The sequence below is a fragment of the Triticum aestivum genome, chromosome 7B (genome assembly GCF_018294505.1).
Source record: "Triticum aestivum cultivar Chinese Spring chromosome 7B, IWGSC CS RefSeq v2.1, whole genome shotgun sequence".
Taxonomy (NCBI): domain Eukaryota; kingdom Viridiplantae; phylum Streptophyta; class Magnoliopsida; order Poales; family Poaceae; genus Triticum; species Triticum aestivum.
This window is the reverse complement of record NC_057813.1, coordinates 55,358,781-55,377,511: the sequence shown is the minus strand read 5'-3', so window position 1 is coordinate 55,377,511 and position 18,731 is coordinate 55,358,781. Positions and strand designations below refer to the sequence as shown.

At 42.7% G+C, this 18,731-nt stretch overlaps 1 protein-coding gene across 1 annotated transcript; it reads left to right on the top strand.

The window, feature by feature from the left end:
- Nucleotides 1–18,071: 18,071 nt before the first annotated feature.
- On the top strand, nucleotides 18,072–18,731 carry LOC123162638 (ribosomal protein S7, mitochondrial-like). The gene has a single exon (XM_044580402.1). It carries the CDS (start codon nucleotides 18,170–18,172, stop codon nucleotides 18,614–18,616), a length of 447 nt encoding a protein of 148 aa, XP_044436337.1. The 5' UTR covers nucleotides 18,072–18,169; the 3' UTR covers nucleotides 18,617–18,731.

Below are 18,731 nucleotides of genomic sequence, written 5' to 3'. Positions count from 1 at the left end.
TTTTAGTCTCCATCATTTACTCGCCCTTGTTCTTCCTTTTGATTTAAACATTCTCCCGCCGGGAGCTGCAGAATTCTGGCAGGGGCAGCCCCCTTTTCCAGATCATGAAAATGTGGAGAGTGATGATTCATCGGATCTCGACACGGATTATGATGAGCTAACTGATGATTCATCAACTGATTCATCAGGGAGTTCATCTGATGATTCATCAACTGATTCATCAGGGAGTTCATCTGATGATTCATCAACTGATTCATCAGGGAGTTCATCTGATGATTCATCAACTGATTCATCAGGGAGTTCATCTGATGATATGGACTGCTCTGAAGGAACACCCCCTGAAGGGAATGAAAGCCGTTTGATAATCTTTCTATAGGTTCCCCGAAGAGAATGGAAAAATCACAGAAACACTTTCTATATGTTCTATTATTTCGAGATTTGAAGAAGCAAGCAAGTTTTTCATATAGTTGTTTTTGTGTAGTGATCTATGTTCATGCGGATCACGAGGCCACTGATACCCCATGTGGATAGGTGGGATAGAAGAGTGGGCATGTGGGCTTCTATCAAAAGAGGAAAAGATACCGCCACGCTCATATCTCCCTTCTCACCTCTGGGAGGGGGAAACTAGCACTTTCGCACTAGATGGTTAACTCTAAGTTTTTGCTGAAGTAGGTTGTTCAATGCTAGTTCAATGATTGAGCCATCTTCCTATCACCAATAACAAATGGATAGCATGCGTTGTGCAACCAATCCTACCCTCAGTTGTAGTAAGCTGAGTGTGATCCGCAGAGAGCAAAGTGTGTATCACATGAATTTGATAGCTCAGGCCTTGGAAGGACCTTTTTGGCACTAGACAGACTCTTTAATATCGATGGCAGCAACTATCCATTTTCTCAATCAGATTACTGCGTGTGCGCTTGTGTGCTCCAATGTTTAGTAAATAAAGCAAAGATTTCTGAGCTAGGAATCAAAGGAAATGCTCTGACTCAAATCCAGATACAATTTGATATGTCGGAGACCTGTGTGACTCCCTACATGTATTTGAAGAGTCCCTCAGGATCATATCACAATAAACTAGACTGGTCAGGATGCTCCAACTAACAATCTAGAATCCATACTTGATAGGATCAAGAATAAAAACATGATATCAAGAATAGCATATTGAAAGATCCTAATAATTTTTCTTGATAACTTCTTCAACCTACGTATTTTTCGTATAAATTGGATCAATTATTAATAAAATAAGGAGCAAACATAGGTATCAGATATCAGGAGCATAAGCTTACCCGGGAGAAATGCACTCTGTGTTAGTCCGATCACTTAGCTTTTGCTTTTGCACACCCTACTGATGCCTATTGCATGACTCTCATTCAGTCAAACTAGAAACTGTGTTTATAGCTGGAACGATGAATGTAATCCTACTATTCTGGAAGGGTAGGGTCGTCTGAGTATGGTACTATGGACATCATGGCATATTGAATATAGTCATATAATTTGGTGTGCTGACACACCCAGAAAGGTTTCTACCTACACAAGGAAAATGAAGAAAGGAAGCCAAATACTGAAATGTATTAAGCTATCGATCGGGGGACATAACACTATGAGGGTTGTTAAGGCGAGGCTAGGAGCTTGATATGCTGTCGACTCAGAATCAAATGAGCACAGGGGACCCTAGTCAACATTCATATTTCTACCCACCGGTGGATGATCAGTCACCTTAGTTCCAATTTAGCTACTGTTCATTTTGTTGAACTCCAAGAAGGACCGATTGCTACGTACTCTTGAGAAACAAGATGTTATGACGCCGCTATGCCCGAGGTCCAATGATCCACCTATGTTTGTGTCGGATCTTATCCATGCTGCAACCAGGCCGTGGAATATGGAGGTGGTCAGAGAACATATGTATGAGATGGACGCCGAAGTAGTAGCAAACATTCCCATCAGTCATGTTGCCCAGCCGGAAAGAATGGAAGAGGATTTTTCGTATCACAAGACCTGTCTGCAACTCCCAAAGGGGATGTTGGACAATAGAAAGACAAAGAAGTTGGACAATAATGAAAGAGCGGTGTAGGGCTATACCTGGCAATTCAGCTTTCAAAGAAATGGAGTACTAACACGTCGACTCAAAGCATCAGCTACTTGATTTGTGGCTCCTGATTTGTAGACAATGAGATAGTGGAATCTCTCCAAATAAGCTTCCCATCTTGCCAGATCGACATGTTGATGATCTTTGAAATGCTTCAAGGCTTCATGGTCAGTATAGACAAGAAACTCCTTAGGCAACAAATAAACCTCCCATGTTTTCAAAGCTCTGAATACAGCATACAACTCTTGCTGATATGGATCCTTCTCACAGGTGTGAATCCTTGCACTCAGCTTCTCGTTGGGTTCCACCGCCGGAAGGTACGGTCTACATCAATGTTGATGCACCGCTGTTTATTTCTACTCGACGCATGGGAATCGGTGTCGTGATCCGAGTAGAGATGATTTGTCTTGAAGATGGAATTCCCTTTAGTCATGTAGCTCTTTCTTCTAAATGCGGATTCAATAGCACCGGTGACGAAAGCAAAGGATATTCAATCCACTTGTCGTCTTGTGGGCCTGTTTCTTTCCGTTCTTTCTCTTCTTTTGCAGAGGTGTGTGTTGCCCCACGCATACAAATCGTTTTTTAGCCAAAGGGTGACTTTACCACTCGCTTCTGGTTCCAATGGATATGGGTTAGATGGATGGAGTCTTCCTTATTGAAGTGGGCAAGGCAAGCAGCTCCTCTCGAATAGGCTGATCGGTGATACGTGATTTTGGAATAAAAGCTAGACGACTCAGCCCTCTTCTCATCTCAAAGCTCGACCTCTGCCACTACTACTACTTCCCTAGCCAAGCCATACTTCTCATTCTTTGCTTGAATCCATAAAAAAACAAATTCCGTCGAGTTTCCTTGCATGGGTTGATTGACCTTGAAGTCCATATATAGATTCCCGTAGTTCATCTCAACTTGACCAACCATTGAGAATGGAACAAATAGGGGAGATGGAATTCTTCTATATTGTCTTTCAACCCTTGCTCTTGCCTTGGCTTCGCCTTCCACCTTCAGCTAAGCACCTAACCCGTGGGAAGGGACCTTCGGTCTAGCCTTTGTTCGGGTATGGGACCGACCTGGGATTCTTCCATCCGAGTGAGTACCGCCCTTCTGATTTGGTTTGAGTACGGGACCGACCTTCTCTTTTGTTTGTAATTGGGCTTGCCCGAAACAAAGGAACTTTGGTGTGAGAACCCACCCGAGTTGGTAACCCAACGTTTTCACCTACGATTTCTCCCTCGTCTTCTTTGCCTAGCCTTTAGCTTCTTTCTTGTATGATCATAGATTTCACTGTTAGGAAATAGGGCATTACATGTCACTCTGCCTTTCTAAGAAGGCCTTTCACTTAGTTGTCCTTTCTACTAGAACTTCCCTTTAGCAGTTCTGGAACATCTATAGTATGCTTGAATGTCGGCAATTTTACTATATTCTCTTCCTCCTCGTCCATTAGTTCAGTTCCTTTCCTTAGTGAAATTTGCCCCCCTCCATCTTTCGAGAACAACAAGAGGGCATTCTCAAGCAGGCGTATTCTTCTTCACTTCCTAAGAAGGCATTTTCTTGCTAACAAGCCATTCTGGAAAACAAAAGAGCTACTTCTATCAAAGAGGAGCAAAGGCTAAGCGGAACTCCTCCCTTCGTGTCTTCTTCCTTTCCAAGCTTGTTGCGGGGAATCTGGGCTCTTTTTCAGCCCCTAAGGACTGCAACTTTGATGAATGAGGCCTGACGGTCTTAATTCCTAATGCTACTCCTACTTCTATTGCTATTGTTACTGCTTTTGGGAATTGGCATCTTTCTTCATAGGGGCCTAGCCAAGGAAAGCTTTCCCATTAAATGAATGTGCTTGCGTACTCTTCGATTCCTGCAAAAAGTGTGGGACTAATTGAATTTCATTCTTATCTGCTAAGAGAATTATTCTTCCTTATAGCTTGCATTCGATGCATCCACCGTACTAAGAGCTCCTTCTTGAAGAACCAATTCTGTAACAACCCCAAAGGAGAATCTATCTAAATAAACCTAAATAAAACTCCCATTATGATTTGAGATTGCCTTGCCGTTGCGCCCCTTGCCTTTCTTACTGGATTTCTAGTTGATGGGGAAGGCTTGGCAAAGAAGCTTGTGTCGGAAGACAAGTGGAAACTAAGTTGTTCGGGCTTAACTTAAACCCGATTGCCCTAGTAGGAGTCAGAATAAGGTTGAGGCTTGAAGACAAGCAACTGACATCTCGGATCTTGCCATTGCCAGGAGCATGGATGCCCAGAATGCCCTCAGTCTATGTCTGTCTATATAGGCTTTAAGAAAAAAGGCAAGTAAGCCGTAAGCCACAAATCAAGGCTTTTAAGGACCTTCGATAGCTTATAAATAAGCTAACAACAGATCTTTTGCGTCTTTCGAGATGCAAAGAGAAGTAAGAAGGTTTACTATTGGGATAACGAAGATATGACCATATTTCAGATCGATTTTCAACAGACAAGATCAGATAGTAGAATAGAGAGAAGGATTTGCTGCTTTCTTAAAATGATAGAGAGTCAGGAGAGGGTCTATGTTAATAGAGCTCTTTAGATAGGGAGAGGAAAGACGTAACTAGACCGCGAAAAGAATAGAATCTTTTACCGCTACATCCGCTGAAGAAGAAAACTCAGCAAAGGAGATTCCTATCCTTTCTCTAGTTGAAGACTAATCTGGATATTCCCAAAGATGCTTGACTTCGAGTTCTTGAAGTGACAGCTTTCTTTGTAAACAAGGGTCCCTTTCTCTATTACTTTTCCACTTCATTGATCTGAAAGAAGTGACAGAAGAAAGCTACGGGCATATACCCCTGCCCCGGGGGAACAGGTGCCACCTCAACAGCTATATTCTAAATCGTTAAGCCTCGCAACCCTTTCCTTTGTATCGGACCTTTCCCGCTTTCCTTCCTCACTCAAACTTCAAAAAGTCCTTCCATGAATCTAGGGAAGGAAAACCACCTCTGACTTCACCAAGTCTCCCTTTCTTTGGTCGAAGGCTTCAGGTCAAGATCCTTTTTCCTATCTATTGAAGATGCAAAGAGAGATGCTTCTTCCTCTTCAAGTTGGAAGTGCAAGAAGAAATGCGGTAAATAGGAGTTCCATCTACCACGCACTCGCCCACACTCCAGCTAACTTCAGCATCCATACTCAGCTAGGAGGAAGGTGCCGGGGACACTATGAACACACATGTACTTGGTTGACTTCACGTCCCGTCTCACAATCGGGTAAGATCAAATAAACAAACAGCTTGCTTGCCCAATCCCTATTGAGAGGATTTCTTGAGCTTGAACTTCCTTTTGTAGCTCCGCTCACAAGGACTTCTTTTCATCTGCAATGAAGCTTATACCACCACTTGGTCAGTAAGGCCTGATTCAAAAAAAGATCAATCACCCCCTTCCCTACTTCAATGGAAAAGGGGGAATCGCCCTTTCACAGCCGCCCCTCCACAAAATTTATACCTATCCTTTCGCCTAAGATGATCACGAACGAAGACGGAGAATTGCGTAGATAGAAGGAGGAAACGAACCAACCCGAAAAAACAAAAGGGAATGAGAGAAATGATCGGAATGATTGAGGAAAGAAAGAGAATGGCGGCCCCTTTCCTTTCGCCCAGGGGGCATCATCGTCGGGGACAGGCTTCGAGGGTTCTTCCATATCTAGATATAGAGATATATGATGATAGAGATCTAGATCTTCCTATAGATAGATCCTTTGAGAAATTTCTATTGATCCGCTTTCAAGATCTATGAACAAGAGAGATCCAAAAAATCTCCATGTAAAAAAAAGAGATGAATAGATAGGGCTGAGCCGATAGCAGGACTGGGTACGATGATGGGGCGAGAGAGGGAAAAAACCCTTTGGGATGGGTCGGGAAAAGTGACCTACGGCTCAGCCCACGACTTCCTTCCCTTCGCATAGCTCAGGTGACTCCCTTCCCCCTTTTTTCCCAGAATGAATTAGCCCGACATGACGAATCCTGCCCTCCTGTCTTTCTTTCTCATTGAATGAACCACTGCCTGGGACGCCCCTATGCCTATGAATTCAATTATTTAAGGGTCCCGGGAGGAAACTTCAGAAAGAAAGCCTACTAGTTGGTCTGGTTGCCCCCGGCGGTGCCCGGGCGGGCCTCGGTTCAATCTTGCCGATTCTACATAGACATGGCTCAAAATGAAGGGGTAAGGCCAAGTGTTCTTAAAACAAAACTTGAAGTGCACACTTCGGAGCACGGTCTTCCGTTAGGTCCTTTACGGACAACGAAAGCCCCTTGGCTATACTCTACTCTTCGCCTCCGGCTGTTCTGTTCTTTTCTTTTGGCTCGGCGGAGCTGAGCTGGGTTCCATTACACTCTATAGGAAATGCATAGACAGTCCACGTAGCAAACCGAGGCCCTGCATGCGCCGTATGTACCGCCTACGAATAATAGGTAGCCCCACCCCAGGCAGAGTTTGTGAGCCGTGTACTAGGCGACCATTTCGCACGATTCGGGGGGCACTTGAATAAGCCGCAGGCACCCGGCTGCGTCTTTACCCCTATCCAATTTTTGGGCCAATTCCCCTTCGTACTACCAAAAAATGAGATTCTTGCCGAATCCGAGTTTGCTGCCCCAACCATTACAAAACTAATACCTATTCTGTTTAGTACTTCAGGTGCTTCTCTAGCGTATAATGTAAATCTCGTAGCAGATCAATTCCAACGAACCTTTCAAACTAGTACTTTTTGTAATCGACTCTATAGCTTCTTCAATTAACGCTGGTTCTTCGATCAAGTTTTGAATGACTTTCTAGTTAGATCGTTCCTGCGTTTCAGATATTCAGTCTCATTCGAAGCTTTAGACAAGGGTGCTATTGAGATATTGGGCCCTTATGGTATCTCGTACACATTGCAATGATTGGCCGAGCGAATAAGTCAACTTCAAAGCGGATCTGTTGTGCGAAGAGTGCGTTATGAACCGTGGCCGCCTACCTGCTTTGGTTGGTGGGGGCGGCTCCTCTGTTGTGGGTAAACGGGAAACCCGACTCTACGAACCCGAGGAAAGGCTGCACAGCTTCCATAGGGGCGTTAAGACCGGAGCTTTTTGTAGTGCTAGCAGGAATGCAAGTGAATGAATCCAATCCCATCCCCTTTAAAATCGGCGAGGTAATACCTTATTGAAGTAGGGCACGCTATGGCAACACAGGACTGATGGGGTGGGGGCTTGCTGTCTACTTGGAGAGCCTTCACTGCCCCCTTCTGTAACTTCCCTTCTTTCGTCCGTCCACGAGGCAGTCAAAAGAAAGAGAGAAAGGGGCGGCTATAACGCAGGAGTCGTGGCGGTTGTATGCCACAAGGTCCCTATAGACAAGAGGACAAGTGAATCATCGCTTTTGGGCGCAGGCAGCCCTCTACCATCCATCCCATTGCATTCCTCTCATAGAGTATTGTACCGTCTCAGACCAGATACATCTATGGAAAGAAAGGATTTCATAGAAAATCTGCATTTTTCTAAAAAAAAATATCCCCATGCATTCCGTTATTCCCGTAACTATGGATTGATTGTCCCTACCTAACTAAATGGTAGTGGTCTAGGGAGCGCAATTGCTAGAGCACGGGAGAATGAAGAGTAATGATTTAAGCAAGAGCAGCCGGGCGGACTACTATAGTCAGTCTAGTGACTACTATAGTCTTTTCTTTCTTTGTAGTTAAGTAATAATGTTTGGTATAGCAGCCTTTCCGAGCGAGTCTCTGGGATCTCCTGTAAACCCCCATGATGTGGTAAAGGGAGGATATTAGGGGAAGCAGTGAGTGCAGATTCCCCTGCGGAGAGCCAGATGAGGGGAGACCCTCACGTCCGGTTCGGAGGGCGGGGATATCCCGACCCTACTATCATTATGCCTTTGCAATGTTACTTGGTTCAACTCCATTTGTGACCTTTTCTGGTATGTGGGACTCTCTATCTTCTTGGGTAGATTCTAGATCGTCTTTCATTTTGTTAGTGAGTAGTTTTCTTATTAATAAGTCAAGTCAAGAGTAATAAGAGAACTGTAGGACCTTGCCAGGACGGGTTGGTAAGCAAGCTACATGTTATGTAGGCGCCAACTCCCAGTTCTTTCTCTTCTTTCTTTTTGATTTTTTATTCTCGTTTTTTTTACTAAACGTATAATCTCCTTTCCGGGGAAGGGGTAACATAGACGGAGGCACATGTAGACAGATGCAGACTTTTTCAATCTTTTGCCTAAGCGAAGTAGTTGATCCCTCTGAGGTAAGGGCAAATAGAGACCGAAAGCTACTAATAAAATAGCATAATCTGAACACATAGCTGAACACATAGTTTAAGTAGAAACTGTTAAAGCTTCGTGGTCTCGAAACGGCCGTCTTTGGTTCAGCTCTCGGGGCCACCTTACACACTAATAAAATCGTCATCTGCCTTCCCCACTCATCGCCCTCACTTTAAGACAAAAAATCCAATTTGATTCAAAGATCGGAATCATACCTCCAGCGGGCAAGGTCGGCTCAAGAAATGGAAGTTGTAGATGGAAAGAAAACCAAGAAAAAAGAACTGAATTAGGGATCAATCCATACGCGGCTTGCCTTCTCCCCTTCACCATAGTAAGCCAGCCAATAAAATAGTACCCTAACTTAAGAAGTTCTCTTAGCTAGCGCATGTCCATTAATGTGACCACCGCATGCTCCTGCATGAGTTTCATGAATGGTTTGTTTTCGAATCCTATCTCTCTGGGGAAAGGTATCTTTTTTCAATTCGAACAATGGTATCCATACCTAGCAAACTATCCTCGTTTTCGAAGTCCCTAGTTTTGTCCTCTGCTATAGTATTCCGGTTAGTAGACGGCTTCCTTCATCGGAAATCTAGCCAGTGCTTTCCATTAGGTGTGCAACGAAGGATAGCCTTGTTTTTCTTCTGATTCTGATTCAGTCCAATGATAGAGACAAAAGAAAGGTAATTATTGAATCGGACTTGGATTCTTTTTCGGCATGAGCAAAGGTTTGGCAATTCCACCATTAGCAAAGGTTTAATCGGTTGACGGTATCCTTGGCGAAAGGCACCTGGTGAGAGTAGTTGCTGCTGTTGTGCTACCTCCAACTATGAAGTTCAGCACATGAACAATACAGAGTACTTTGTTTCCAAAAACAATACAGAGAACAAGACCACAGGAAAACAATTTAAAAGAACTACTTTTAGGCAGCAGCATCTGGACAACAGGCTTAAAGGCTTCCAGAAAAATGATAGCATAGACAGCCGAAACAATTTTCCTAATATTTCTTTAACTTGACCTTTTTGCAGTACATCTAACAGCATATAGGGGAATGCCTTTTTTATATTACATTTGCACCAAACCAAGCAATTCTTAATACTAATTCCTTTGCATAGATACTTTCCAAAGTGTTGAGAATAGCAACAGAGAGAAAATGCTGCAGAAGATATCACAATTGAATTAGTAACCTGGTACTTGTTCATAGATTTTCTAGCATCTTCAATAAGCTTTGATTCTTACTCAAGTAGTTTGGTTTGTAGTGTAGTTTTTTTTCTTGACTCTAGTAGTGTAGTTAGCATGCCTTCCGTTCCTTGCTTGCTTATGCACTTTTGAATTAAAGACAACCTTTCAATTCATTATTGACTGGATAAAGTAGTATTAGTTAATATCCGCTGATTCAGACAAATCAAAAATAAGAGACAGTCTTTTTCGATATTGTATGCTGGGACAGACCTGTAGGTGAGCACAAGCATAGCCAGCCTTCCACCTCTTTATACTTATGTTTAGCAGTGTACCTGGTCTTAATTCTTTTTCAGTTTACGCTTGTGTCCCAAGCTTGCAAGTTCCAAGAAGAGTATTATCTTGACCTGAATCAAGTTGTTTGCCTACCCGCTGTTATGTCTTAGCTAGGAATGAGCTGTGAACAAAATCGAAATAGTTGTTACTTGAGTCGATAATGACTTTTTGTCGGTTTGCTATTTTCTATAAATTGGACTGGTACCATGTATTGTAACATAAGCTTTTGTATAAGATCTGAGATGTAGTTAAGATTACACTGGATCCTCTTTTTTTTGTTGCTTCCTTCCATTATCTCCAACAACTGGTATCAACACTAGGAACCTTCACGGTCAGGGTTGATTTTCTTAGACCACTATGAACACTTGTAATTGGTTCTTTCTACTTCAGGCATGGTTCTCTCTAGTTAGTGGAAGAGTGTACAACATAGGGATTGGTATCAGTCACACATTTAGGAAAGAAAGTGAAAGGGGAGGGCAAGAGCAGTTCGAAGGTCAATGAAATGATAAAAAACCACCAGGTCGAGTTTGCTTCTCCCTTCCTTTTGGTGTTTAGGATGTGAAGTTTATATAAGAAGAGAGGAAAGGGGAACTGCGCTAAATGGATAATTTCATCCTGGTGATGGGCTATTCCAATGGGCATGCATCTGAGATATGGGCTTTGAGCGTAGGAATGCCCACCTTTACAAGAGCTCAGTTCTAAGATTGTTTGCACGCAGGCACCACTACTATTCTGTCTTTTCTTGTTATGCATCCGGTCCTAGAAATCTTTTTTTTCTGACCGGAGGAAGAGAAATAAAAACATCACTTCGCGCACCTTGGGGGACCTAATTAGGAGCTGATTGATTTCTTTAATAGATATGAAGATGCCTTGAATGAACCCAAGCAAGCCTAAATAGAATACTATAAGTATGAAGTAGACATCTATGGTTTAATTGGAAACATCTCTTTTCTATTTATATTTTGCCAGTGCCTCCCTTTGTGGCAGAGCGAGTGCCTTGACTAAGATAGATTGACTCTTTCATTCTTTTTTTTTACTTTATTCTGGTTCCAATCATTTGAGGAAAACCCCCTTTGGCATCAATGAACCTCTGTTATATAGGAGTTCAAAAACCTCATTTCGTTTGAGAGATAGTGGAATTTCTTCTTTCAACACGTATATCGACGAGGGTGTCGATGACTTGAGAGAGGAATGGTCATGTGCTAGAGGCTGTACCTTTGGAGTAAGACCTCAACAAGGGGGTGTGCAGTTTAAATGTAAATGACGAGCATGGAGAGGCCAAGGTCATTTGTAATTAGGTGTGGCTGATGCAAGAAGACTGGCGAGCTGTCGATGGTGAGAAAAGTTGTGATGCTACTGCAGGGGGCATCCTGGTGTAGTTGAGGGCGCAGAACTTCTGTGCGGGTACAACTGGCACTTAAAAGACCTTCCGTGTAGATGAGTTCTCTTGAGTGAGACTAATCGAGTTACGAAGAAACCTTTGCGATGGTGTTGTGCAGTTGGGTTCTCTATGGAGGAACTTCGTTGTGGGGACCAAGGGGTCTTCTTAAGAAGAGTTGCTTTGATGAAAAGAGTGTAGCCATGATGGCAAGTCAAGGTGGGCCCTGTGAAGGCAAGCCTTGTGTATGTTGGCGTGATGACGAGAGAAAGGAAATGCCCAGGAACAATAGCTGTCCGTAGCACACCCTGCAATGACTTCGACCAGCGGACCAGCCTATCCAATACCCTATGCCATGACCTTAGAAGTTCGTACCCCATGATATTCAATGACACCCGTAGACATTCGATCATTCATACCTCACAGTACGCTTTCTTTCTTTCTTTTTGGACTTTGAATTCCAAGCGAAGGAAGCTCAGTGAAAGATAGACTGGGATTTGACAGCAAGAACAAAGCAATCATAGTACACGGCACACACCGCTGACGAATGAGATTGACGTCCCAAACCAACACAGGTTCAAGACTAAGTGCAGAACCAAGAATGGCGTGGATAGAAAAGTGAGTGCTTCCTCAAGCTTCATGAAGGAAGGGTCCAAGGACCTAAGCGACAACCTCTATGAAAAAGAAAAACATATATATAGATAGTGGTATGTGTTCGCTGACACTAAATAGACTTGGCTCGGGGCAGAACTGAGTGGCTAGGCTAAGTTCCCTAGTCTTCTATTGGCCTACCCACCCCTACGACATGGAGGCGCTTACCCTTCTCCAACAAGCATTCCACCACGCGGCGATTGATTACCGCTTTCCGTCTCAATCTGTTCCAGACCAAGCCCCTTCTTTTTGTAAGTTGGCTGACCTTTGGGAATCTAAATTCCATGGCCTTACAAGATCTCTCCTATATGAAATAAAGGCCTCCTCAAAACAACCACTTCTCATCCATAGCTTAGGAAGTGCCGAGTGGAACATCTCTATCAGCTTACACTCTTCAAAAGTACCTTCTGGAACACCATTCAGCCATGCAGACTCTACAATGTCTATGATGGTTTTGCATTCTTCTGCAGCATCTGTCATCTCAGGATACAATAAGTAAAAGTAAAATTCAGACTTGATGTGCAACTCTTCCAGAAGCAGACTCACTGATGCATCGACTTATGCATTACCATCCCATTCACTTGTGAGGCTTTCCTTCTTGAAGAGCGCGGAGAAACTTAAACTCTAGTTGGCACTTTCACTTTCAGTAATAGCACTCGTCATTCGCGGTTTCTGGTTTCTTATATCAATTGCCTGAAGAACTTGCAATGCTGCATCAAAATTTCCCCTCTGATATTCCAGTCTTCCCAGCAAATCGGGCCTCCTGATATACAATCAAATAAACCTTACCAGTGAGCAAATCAGCAAAAGAAACTACTACTATTTCCTTTGAAGAGAGAGGGGTTTAGCCAAACGCAAACCTCAGAATTGATCTTTCTAAGGTCTGATTCCACTTCATTTACGTGGCTATCATCAGGCGTCGCTTCTCGATTTCGTGCACTCGAAGAACCATTTGTTGAGAAATCCCGTGTTGCAAGAGATTCTGGCGATCAAGGCATCTCTTCAAACTTTGATTTGGTCCCCACTGCAAGTACATAACATGATGGCAGCCATTTTCTGCTTTGGTTCGTCGTTTCCTAAAGTAGGAATGGCATGCTTTTTGAATTACGAGAGAACCAAGGAAGTCTCATGCATGAAGCTTTCAAATTGGTAGTGATCGAGAGGCGCGTCGGGGCTCGATCGATCAGGAGGCCATCGATCAACGTTCGCAAGATCGTGCTGATGGGCCTTCCTCCTGTTGGTTGTGCACCTCACTTCCTTTCGGACTATGACAGCCAAAATGGGGAATGCATCGACTACATCAACAATGTTGTGATCGAGTTCAACTATGTATGGCCTGAGATACATGTCCAGCGAGTTCATCCGCCAGTACGCAGATTCCAGGATCAGTTACTGTGATACATTCGAGAGTTCAAGTCAGACCCATCGTACCTAGCGACGCTGCTCAACTGCATTTTCAGTGTTGTGGAGAGCGGAGAGCGGCAGTGGGGAGGAAGCAAGGCCATCTTACGTATGTTGCTGCAACCGTGGGACGTCTCTAGGATTGCATATAATCTCCGTGCACTCCCCTACACGAATGCACTCCAGAGCACGAACGTACGGTATGCAACCCAGCGGCCCAATCTAGGCGACAACCAATTTTCTTGCCACCGGAGAATGAGAATTCGACACCGTACGACGGGGCGTTGGCCTTGGAGAGGGTCACGAGGTAGTCATTGTTCCCAGCATCGACGAGGGAGTCGCAGAAGATGAAGAAGGCGTGTGGCGATGCTTGAGATGGGAGAAACAAGAGCAGCAGCATCAGTGTTGTATTTAAATTGTGTGCTATCCTGGAAAAGGGCTTCACATTTTGATGGAATTGCAACATGCAGGCTTTCACAACCACTGATGCTTGCTGTGGACTGGGCAAGTATGGTGGCCTATTTATATGTGTTCTTCCACAGATGGAATGAAAAAAAGATAAAACAACTTTCTTATTTTCAAGTAGTAAACCATAGTTCTCATCCTAGGAAACCATATCGATCATCGGTTCAGAGCTCCCAACTACGAAGCTCTTTTCTAGAGCAAGTCAACAATTCGTGGATCCATGGTTTGGATGAAGCTATGTACCCAGGTAGAGATGATTTGTCTCAAAGATGTTCCGCATCCAAGAATCTGAAACTTCATCTACATAAACTCATAAATAGCCATTTCCTTTCTTTTCTTGACTTCAAAAGGTAATCAATCCTTTCTTTTCATCTTTTATCAAGTCTTCCTCTTCCTGATTGAGTCAATCAGGGATAGAAATTTGGATCAACTATGAGGAGTAGGGCTGCTGGGCAAGTGAATGAACTATGTCCTAAGCATTTCCAATAAGTTCAGTGAAGTGAGGGCGAAGCCTTTTTTGAGAGGGAAAATACACTCAAAATGATATTCCATAATGGAAGGAATGAGTGGAAAATTTACTGGTAGAAAAAAATACGATACTTTTCTAATTGTAGGTAGGGCTACCTATCTAGTTTCGTGCTTCGGGCGTACCAGATTCAATAGGCTAGGTTATAGCTGACAGATTTCTTTAAGAACTAGCTGCCTATAAGCCTCGCTAGTAGTATTCTTGCCCAGTGCCGGAGTAGTGACTCACAAGGTAAGTTCTCCTCGATGCATTTCCAGCACTCTCTTTTTCTACGTACACTTTTGATTCCTCAGTAGGTAGGGACAACGTTCGAGATCTCATCCGACCGTCTATTTCTCACTGATTGGGAGATTGTATTGGAATCCGAGGAGAACTGATTGGATGTCATGGAACGAATGGGGCACTACGTTGGTTACCCACTGCTAGCCTAGCGGAGATTTCTCTATTTGTTGAAAGTGGAAAGGAGTCATATTTGAATCGGAAAGTTGGGCTCGTTCACTCACACCTTTCTTTGATTATCGATGACTTGGCTTCTTGCTCAAGTAAGCACCCGGCATACCAATTCATTATCCTTGGGGCTCGGCTCGCTCCTTCCTATCTACGTTATTCTTTCTTTGTTACTCTTGTAATGACGTTCCGAAAGAAATCAAGGTTACCAGGTCATAGCTCTGATTCTTCTTCCCTTATAGAACCTTCCCGCAAGAAATCAGTGGAAGTGGGTCCGCCCCTACAACTCATCGAATCAGCCTTCTTTTCTGTTCTACGCTGTACATATTCTCAAGTTATGAGAAAGAATGGATTTGAATGCAATTTTGAATTAACAAAATAAACGAATGAAGAATATTTTTACCTCTTATCTGATAAGCAATCAAAGCATTTGAACTGCTCAATGAACAATAAAGAAAGAGCTAAGGTAAAAAAGTATATGTGTTACTAATAGTAAACCAATTTTATTTGGAGTTTGCTTTCAGCTGAACATGTTATAACTACAAATGAGGTGAGGCTTGATTAGGTGGCTTTGCAAGAACTAGGGAGGAACACAAGTTATGTACTTTAGGCTAATCATATGAATTTAGAAGATCAACTTTTCCAATTGAACATAAACAAAAGCAACCAATAATATATATATATATAAACTTCAATAATATTTTCTCTATGGTGAAGTAATTTCATCGATAACCACTAAACGATTAAGTAGCGATGTATGCAAAGCTAGACAATGAACATTTCATAATACACTCGTTCTGCATATCTTTAGGATAAAAGAAAAAACTACGAAAAAATCCGTTTTCCTAAATAAAAAGATCAAGAAATCTATTTTGTATGGCTCTTATTTCATTGAAAATGTTTCCATGAGACTTTCTTTCATTGAAGAAGTCCATCACTTGTTCTAGGTGATATGAGGTTGAACAGGCTTTAGAAAAAATGCAAAGAAGGGTACATGAGGGTGGAATAAAAATCAAAAGGATGATCCCTTCTTTCTTCCTGAGCATTACCAATAAATATTCATTCTTTATACGTTAGGTTGGGTTTCAGATGTATATCATTTATTATATGAAACCAAAAAGAAGAAATGACAAGAAAGTGGTATATAGATGGAGGAATAAATTATGATGTGGAAAACAAGGCAGGGGTTCAAATCCTGTCATCCCTACCTATTACTTCTCCTATGGGCAGTAATGAGGGATCAATTGAGATCAATTCAAATTGGACTAAGTTCAGAGTTTCATTTTTCTATATGCATGCGGTACAAAAATCATCCTTTTCTTTACTGCTTTATCTCCCGGAAAGCGTCTTCGTTCAGTTCGGTAGAACGTGTGTCTCCAAAACCCAATGTCGTAGGTTCAAATCCTACAGAGCATGATTCTGTTCTTGTTATGTCGAATCCAAAAAAAAGAACTTATATAAATATAAGAAAATGAGACAGTAATGAGGTCCATATCGTCATTGTAATAAAAAGAAAGATCTGCAAGCATTCTTTATGGGAGTCGGGGCTTTCTGATTTGAAGTTGCTGGAAAAGGACCTCTGTGATCGGTTGATCATTAGTCGTTTTTTTAAGGTAAGTAGGCAGGGGTGTCTTGATTGAAACCGAACTTCAATTCCACCCAGCTCAGATTCTATGCAGCAGTGGGGAAGACTTGTTTATACTTTTATTAAGAATTCCATTTCTTCCTGCCGCACCCCAATTCTTTCCCAGTAGTTGAAAATTGATATGAGATCTTGAACCCAGGGGGCTCCTATGTTCTAGGCAGAGGCATTGATGTGGGCTATTAGAATAAGGTGGTAAGGTCCAGGCATCTTCAAACCCCACATATGCCCTCTTTGATCTAGTAGGGGGAATGAAAGAAACAGGAATGTTGCACAGTAAAGTGTCAGCACTCATCCCCAAACTCCATAGGCCCCGCAATAGAAAGAGTTTACTTCGGTGCCGGAGAGCCGAAACCGCTAACCTAAACAAGACATGTTCACTTTGACCACAGCCACTCGCACTTGCCTACCCGACTGGCTATTTTAGCTATTCTCTCTTTAACCTTCCTCTAACCTAAAATAGTCGTACCGCTCCCCCTTTAGAGATAGATTTCTTTATTCTCTAAGCTAGCTAAACGCCCGAAACATAATAAGCTAAGCCTCCGTCGATTTAGCCAAAGCAGGCCTGGAGAAAATAATGGGAGTCGGTGTCCCTTAAACGCCTTGTTTCCTCTTCTTTACGGTGGCTTCTTCTTAAATGAAAGAAGATCTCTGCTGCCTTATGCCTTCAAACCCGAAAACAGTGGTTATTACGACACCAGGTGAAATAGCTGTTTTTTATTCTCTTCCTCCCCTCGACCTATTGAAGTTGCGCTCACCCGCAGCCCTAAGCCCTACAGTTCCTTCGCTTACCGCCTAATCTTAATCTATTGCCCTGCCTCCAAGAGAAGAAATGGCACCAACCGATACAATGGCAGCTAGTTCCAGGGAAGCTGCTTCAATGGAAGTTGGATTGCCTAGTTGCTTTTGAGTTTGATTTGAACTAGTTTCCAAGCTTTTTTTTCATCCATGCCTATAAGTATAATTATCTTTTCCAATCCGAGTGTTCCATCGGACTTACTCCATTTGCTTCTAGGGTCCATTTGCTTCTAGGGATAGATAGGGCTGGAGTTGTCAGTGCTAGAATGAAATGTGAATGAGAGCATAATTGATTTTCTCACTGCATATACGTATAGTAACCGGTTAATAATACTAAGGGTACCTAATACTAATCTCGACATGAGAGGAACGTGTCCTCTCGGCCTTGATATATACTAACAGATATGGTTTTTTCACTCAGACATGAGAGGTGAGATCGATTATATGATGGAGACAGATGGAGGAGCATAAAGTGAGAGATTGTGGCGTGAAGCACATGTAAGGTGTACAACTCTTGAGACGGATGCATCGAGGTGCCGGCCTGTGAGAATGCTCGTCATAGCGTTGCGCCATAATTTTGTGATGGGTCTTTCCTTTTAAAAATAGGAGTTTTTCGGGTCTAGTTTACCGGTCCGTCAATAAATGCGTATGAAAAGTGAAATAGTTGATGTGATGGATGTGCCCGGTATCGATAAATGAAACATCGGCTCGACGCGGGATTTCAATAGAACGAAAACATCGTCAGTAGTAGAGGGATAGGTACTTATTCCCGGCCAGCGGTATCATTGTTGCTCCCCGCCTAATGCAGATCATTGTGCAATGCTTATGTGAAATCTCAATCCAAAACTTATTCGTTTCGTTGGAAAAACCAACGCTGACGTCAAGATCAGTCTCCTTTCCTTTCTCTTTTCGGGAGCAGAGCTGAAAAAGATGGACAGTAACGATCGCATAATATCAATTTATCGGCCTCATCATCGAAAGCGGCTTCCAATTGCTCGGAAATTCTCAGCTATATGGGGGACTTTGATGGTGAGCAAAAAGAATTGATCAAGAAATTGGTAAAATTTCGCATGATCGATGGTAAAAGAATGAGAGTTCGTGCTATTGTTTATAAAACTTTTCACCGCCTAGCTCGAAGTGAATGCGATGTAATAAAACTTATGGTTGACACCGTAGATAATATAAAGCCAATATGCGAAGTGGTCAAAGTAGGAGTCGCAGGTACTATTTATGATGTTCCTGGGATTGTAGCCAGGGATCGTCAACAAACCTTAGCTATTCGTTGGATCCTTGGAGCATCTTTCAAACGACGTATAAGCTACAGGATAAGCTTAGAGAAATGTTCATTTGCTAAGATATTGGATGCTTACCGAAAGAGGGGAATTTCACGTAAGAGAAGGGAGAATCTTCATGGACTGGCTTCCACCAATCGGAGTTTCGTGCATTTCAGATGGTGGTAAAGTGATACCACATAAGGAGCTCTTCCTCATTCAGTCATACTCAACAAAAGTAAGAAATGTTTGACCCGGATCCTTTTTTCATCTTCATATAGAAAGAAAATCGGCCTTCCTCATA

Coding starts and splice junctions, on each gene's coding strand:
- LOC123162638 (XM_044580402.1), top strand. CDS start 18,170: ATGGGGGACTTTGATGGTGAGCAAAAAGAATTGATCAAGAAATTGGTA.